The following is a 6,598-nucleotide window of genomic DNA, read 5'->3' as shown; positions in this document are numbered from 1 at the left end:
TTGAGTATCAGCAACATTTATTCTACTGTCATTGTGGATTGCATGCAAAACTGACTACTTTGTGACTATAATATTATTTTTGGCGAGATGCAATTTAATATTTATTTTATGGCACAGTTACAAAATATTAATTTGCAAAATGTAATGTTTTTGGTAATTTTAGGTTATTTATCATACTGTAGTAATCAGGCAAATGCAACACAGACAGTCATATGAGACACATTAACAGTTACCCCCCTTTTACGGGTTGAATGACCACAGACGGACCACGTCCCCGGGGACAGAATGCAGGAACTCAGTCTCACTCGGGGTCAGTCAATAGTCCGATCTTCCCAGGAACCAGAAAAGGGGACACAGCAACTTTAAAAAGTCTCTCAGGATTCGAAGTTCAGCTGACAGAGGCAAAATATCGTCCTGTGCTCTACAAGACCACACCGTTGTCTGATCTCTATGAAGGAATCAAGGGCTCTATAACCATCAAAATGTGCCCTCACTAGCTAACACTCACTCACTCACTGACTGACTGACTGACTGTCTGTCTGACTGACTGACTGTCTGTCTGTCTGTCTTCACCGCCGGAGCCACTTATTGTCCCGAGCGGCCGTTTAGCGTACACCCCATCAGAGCTTCCGCACCCAGACATTCTGTCAGACAGCCTTTTTATAATCCGCTTAAAACGCATATCACCTGTGCGCTTCAATTTCATTAGCCCACTGACATTACCTACGGGACACATTCACACGACTCCCTCACATCACAATACTATAATAAATGTACCCGTTTGTGTCGTCATCTTCCTTGTTGCAAATGTTGAAGACATAACGAGCACAATGCGGATTATGTACAAGATTTTGGAGATGGGACTTTGTGCCGTTTTACATGCCTTTTTATTTATTTTACTGTTATACAAGTTCAACACTGTCTCCATACGGTGGTCCTTAAATAATTATTTATGTAACAAACAGTTTTTTTTATAAACCTAAGCATTAGTTGTCAACAGACTACTACAGTACAGTAGATGGCAGTAATGCGCTATGTTAGTCTGCGAGAGCAGCCAATATACAACAGTTGCCTTCTTCCGCGTGTTTTTATCGGATTTGTTTTCATTTTATTCTTGGTAAAATGACAAAACTTGATTTGTTACACTCTCATTTGTTAAACCGTTTGTCTGCTGTCATTCGTGAGATTTTTGAGGAGGTGGAGGAAACGGTGAAAGATTATCAAGAGGAGACTGTGCGTACTCGAGCGGAAAACGCAAAGCTCAAACGGCAACTGAGGGAGGTTTTGATCAGGACAGAGACACATTTTAACGGTAAATTCTCATTTATACACAATACATGTTATATTTGGCTGGGTCCATCTGCTATAGTAAATGTTGAATGAGATTCTACCCCAATCACTCTATTAGAAATGATACACATAGCCACGCGATTATGTATTTTTCTTGAATAAAGTTACTGTCTCACCTAACGAATGTTATAAGTCTACTTTGTATTTGCAATAAAATAATAACATTTAAACATACTTTGTTGAATTGCTATTCAAAAGAAAGAAAGACAAAGTTGACTTATTATTTATTAGAACATCTAATCTAAGGTTAATTGTTTTAAGATTTTGAATTTTGAATGGAGATTTTAATAGAGATTTATAATATTTTTTAATGCTTTGCCGTCTGTTAGTCCTATTGGTTGAGCTGTCAACATGTGACCCGTGTCAACTGTTTTTATAACATTTAATTTGTCGTTTTACTGATTTACATCCTCTCCTAGGAACAAGTGTTCTTAATTCATTTTTTATTTTATTTAGGGTTTGAGCGCGAAGCGCTAGAAACCTATTGTAATTGCTCAGATTTTTATTATTATTCTTCCCTAAAACTGATCGGGCAGCCCAAACCGTAAAGGCGGGCATACACTGTGCGAGTTCGGTCCGAATTTGAGTGGAATTCTGAGTCGGACGACTCCTTTTTGAGCCGGGCCGAATTTATCCTTTCTCGTACGTCGTTTGTCGTCCAGTGTACAGTGGGATTCGAGAGCCGATTACCCACTCCCGACCGGCAATCGGAAGGTCGGACGAATATCTGACATGTCAGAAATGTTGGTCGCCGGTCGTGAGTGTATCGCACTATTGAAGACGAGCTACGAGCCGATTTTTCTAAATTCGTTATGTTTTCTCTCACTGCGCCTGCGCGAAAACCAAACCATGGCTTCGCGGCGTGTGAAGTGGACAGAAGTGATGGAGGCAAAACTCGTGGAATTATGGTAGCAAAATTCATGTCTTATTGTGTGGAGTCACTTTCTCAAAGAGGAAATGAAAGTCCTCCACAGACATTCTAAGAAGGTCCCGCGCCCTTCATATCATCCATTTACATTAAAACATGCACAATTTCAAGACCAGAAATGGCACAGTGATATCAGCTCATGAAAACAGTGAAATACACGTTTGCTGACTTAAACATACAAGCGAAGCTTTAATATGATGTATTTTTTTGTAAGTAGGTAGGAGTATGTATCACTTTTTGTGATAGTCTGGGTATGTACTGTGAACAGATTATATTTAGCTTGAAGATCTTATGATGAGCCACAATCCATTCAAACGCATAATCTTTCTTCGACGTAAAACGCAAAGAGTGAGGTCTGTTGCTTATCTCAAGTTCGCGTTGCAAAATAGATAAACCACATTGGCCGCGTCTTCCAAGCCACCTGCGCATCCATATATGCCGGCGTCTCTCTTTTTTTAGGCGTTTCGCCAAGGCAGTGCGTTTCTTCGTTGAATGCATGTAGTAAACTGCCACACCAGGTGATCGGAGTTCCCACGTGTGTATTTCACACGCACAGTGAGAGAGCAGCAAGTCGCAGAGCGAAAATCGGACCGCACAGTGAGAGCACATAAATCACAAGCTTGATATTAACTTCGCATACGGTTTACTCGTACAGTGTGAGTTGGTATTTCACAAGAACATCGCTGAAATCGCACAGTGTATGACCGCCTTAATGCCGAGTTCACATTGCCCGATTTTCAAAGTCGTTGCATCACTGTTCATTTCAAACTGCATGACTATCTGGGGTAGCATTCAGTTGCAGCAGTGTTCACATTGAACGATGGATCGGCAACAGGAGATTACACACTGCATGACTTTACAACAGGTCAAAATCGCCGAAAACTTGGAAACTTGAGTGACATTGGAAGCATGCTTGCTGAAGTGGTCTCCTCCCCGAACCTCATTTTCTCATTGGCTGTAGGTCATCGCCGTTGTAATTTTCAGTCAGAACTCACTTCACACAGCAGGATTTTGAGTTACCGACAGGTGCAAATATTTAGCATGCCAAATATTTCGCGGGCGTCTGCGATGCGTCGCCCACTCTCTCAGATCACGTCTTTGATCATTCACATTGCGTGATTGTCACTCGCGTGAACGAGCACCGATTTCCCTCCGATTTAGGAAATTTGTCTGTGATTCCTCAAAACTTGTCGGCGACTGGAAATCGGCGCAAAAATCATACAGTGTGAACTCTGCATAAGGCCGGCAGAGGCGAGACTCGATCAGATGGTAGTAGTCTTGCTCGCTACTCAGATGCGTCTGATTGCAGAACAGCAGAACCACACGTCACAGCAGTCACAAGGCAGCAGCGCCATGGCAGAAGTCTCATGCCGGAAGTGGGCGGAGCAAACATTATCAAACTACTTAGCGTTGCAGAGCGTTTCAAAGTTGTAAGCTATAGCTTACAACTTATAATTTATATATATATATATATATATATATATATATATACATATATATAAATAAATATGTATGTGCATGTGTGGGCGTGTATTATACATATAATGCTTTAACAAAAATGTTAATAATGAAATTAAATGAATGAAATGTACTTATTGTTATGGTCACACTTTGAGGACCCACCAAAAAAAGGGTGTGGATGCCCCTCTCGATGGCTTATAGCGCCACCTATGGTCCATATGACTTCTAAAAAACCTTTTAATGAACACAATTGTTGTAGTATATTGCCATTTTTGGCTGTTGATGGTTTACATATAGGAATGAGATTTTTTTCAGTCTTGTAAAATGTGGTAAAAGACCTTCTCGTGTAATTATCATAACATGTTAAACTTTGTCTTTTGTAACACAGCTATTTTTAACGTTGTCGTTTCTTAAATGGATGTGACCGAATTAACCTGAAAAGCTGATTCTCCTTATGTGTAATATATGTGCATATGATTATAACCATGCATAGTCTGTATGAACCGTTACTGACTGTATCTGTCATTTTTCTGGGCATGTGGAGTATCGTCTATCGTGGGTGTGTAAGGGTCAGAGTCCTTAGCCTACTCGACGAACGCAAAGCTGCCTTATATGCCTTAAATCGCTCGAACCCGAGATTGCTGCTTGCAGCTATATTTTATTTTAAAATTCAGTTTTAATTTTCAGCGACAGCCTATTTTTTAAAATTTATATAAAGAATGTTCAATTAACCTTGAATGTTGTCATTTCTATAACAAGTTCTGTGTACAAGAAAAATATATTGAGAATTTTTAAAGAGATATTTCACAGGCAAAACAAAATTTCCCCATGTTTTACTCACCCTCAAGGCATCCTGACTGAATATGACTTTCTTGAAGAATAATGCAGTCAAAGTTATAATACCACGTATCATTTTACTTCCAAGCGGTAGAATGGGAGTGAATGGGCGTCGACTATAGCAGGAAAAACATGCCTCTTGTTCACACGCAGCAGAGGCATAACGGAAGCTAGACATCAACGTTAATAGCCCTGTCAATATGGATTTTTCTCTTGAACAGACGCATCGATTCGCTTCAGAAGACCTTTGTTAAGACCACAGAGCCGTGTCGAGCAGTTCTTTGATCGATGGATGCACTTTTTGGAGCTTCAAAAAGTTGACGCCCATTCACTCCCATTCTAACGCTTGGAAGTAAAATGATACGTGGTATTATATCTTCGGCTGCATTATTCTTCAAGAAGTAAGTCATATTCAGTCAGGATGCCTTGAGGGTGAGTAAAACATGGGGACATTTTGTTTTGACTGTGAAATATCCCTTTAATGTTGGAATGTTGAAAATGTCAGTTTTTTAGCAAAATATTTTTGTTCAAAATAGTAATGCTATTGCATTATAAAACCAGTAATGTGTATTTTATTGAACAGTGAGCAGAGCGTATTGTTACGCCGTAGTGCAATATCATTCCATATTCATATTCACTCTGTTTTTCTCTTTTTCCATCCAGGACAAGTCCACAATGTCTCTCAGAATATTCCTGATGACAACGTCACCACACAACTACCTGCAAGTGGGTCTTATTCCCAAAATGAAACTGAAGACCAAGAGACTCAGAGAACAGAGGATCATGGCCAAGGTCCAGCTTCATTTAGAGATGAGAAGCCATGCATACAGGACCTGACTCCAATCAGTAAAACAGAGTCAAATGATAGAGAGTCAGAACATCTCAAAGAGAGATCCTCCACATTATCTCATTCACCTACAGAAGAACGGCTTGTTTCTCAGAGTGTGGATGAGAGGCGGAATATGAACTTGCCCTCTGTAGGAGCAGATACAATTAAGATTGAGCAAGAGGACACTATTATCACAATATCACCATCTGTCATTAACAGTCCTGGCCATGCAGGTCAGTGTCAGGGCTCAGATACCACACACCAGCTAAGAACAAGCTGTGACACATCAAACACGCTTAAAAAAATACAGAGAAAGGAACTCAATAAGGTTTCAGCAAAAATCCCAGATGATCATCATCGTGAGGGGCCGTATAAGTGTAACAAGTGTGGAAGGCAGCTGAAGGATTTGGCAAAACTGCAGTTGCACAGAAAATTGCATGAAAGATCCTTCAGCTGTCACTGGTGTGGCAGAAACTTTTCTAAGTTTGATTATCTTCGCTTTCATATGCGCACGCACACAGGAGAGCGGCCATACCGCTGTAACTGGTGCTCAAAGACATTCACCCAGTGTGGCAACATGAGGAGACATGAACGCACGTGCCAGAGGTTTACTAAAGAAGCGACAGCGTATGTGCAGGAAGACAGACCGCTACTTAAATTGTGACATGGTGTGATGTGTAATTGTTGCTAGATGACTGCAGGCTTGCTTCAAGTCACCTGAAAGAACGTCTGTTTATTTTTACAGTTGAATTTCATTTTTATTCTGAACTATTGTTATATTTTTTGTTAAATCAAGTGAATTTTAATAATTATGAGCTGAAGCTTACCCCTCAAACAGATTTCTGTAGAAATATAAGGATGTGCACACTAGTATGTATCTGAATATAGTAGACTTCACAGAAAGAGTTCCTTATAAAAAAACTACATGGCAAGTGTCAAATCCCCACTTTCTCATTTGAGATGATGTCGTGTCTTGTGTGTATTTTAAAACAAAAACAATGAACACATTTTGTGTTTAACAACAAACAATAAAATCAGTTTTATCATGGAAAAGTGTTTGTAAGCTTTGCTATTAAATTGAGTTTCTTCCAGTCACTGATGTTTATAGTGTCTTTTGAAGTATTTTTTTATTTAACGTTTTTGTAAAAACGTTTTATATATATATATATATATATATATATATTCTTCTGTCA

The 6,598-nt window shown here is 39.6% G+C and overlaps 1 protein-coding gene across 1 annotated transcript; it reads left to right on the top strand.

Annotated features, from left to right (window-relative positions):
- The first annotated feature begins 1,035 nt into the window (after window positions 1-1,035).
- zgc:66443 (uncharacterized protein LOC406856 homolog) lies at window positions 1,036-6,491 on the top strand. Its single transcript, XM_057346828.1, has 2 exons — window positions 1,036-1,312; window positions 5,240-6,491. Exons 1-2 carry the CDS (start codon window positions 1,123-1,125, stop codon window positions 6,067-6,069), a joined length of 1,020 nt encoding a protein of 339 aa, XP_057202811.1. The 5' UTR covers window positions 1,036-1,122; the 3' UTR covers window positions 6,070-6,491.
- The last annotated feature ends 107 nt before the right edge of the window (window positions 6,492-6,598 follow it).

This window comes from Triplophysa rosa, linkage group LG11, assembly GCF_024868665.1.
Source record: "Triplophysa rosa linkage group LG11, Trosa_1v2, whole genome shotgun sequence".
Taxonomy (NCBI): Eukaryota; Metazoa; Chordata; class Actinopteri; order Cypriniformes; family Nemacheilidae; genus Triplophysa; species Triplophysa rosa.
Note: the sequence above shows the minus strand (reverse complement) of the source record. Positions and strands in the feature narration are given on the sequence as shown.

Bases quoted from the DNA above. Each gene is read 5' to 3' on its own strand.
- zgc:66443 (XM_057346828.1), top strand. From the start codon at position 1,123: ATGACAAAACTTGATTTGTTACACTCTCATTTGTTAAACCGTTTGTCT. The intron at 1,313-5,239 runs GTAAATTCTCAT...TTTTCCATCCAG, and splicing joins GACAGAGACACATTTTAACG to GACAAGTCCACAATGTCTCT.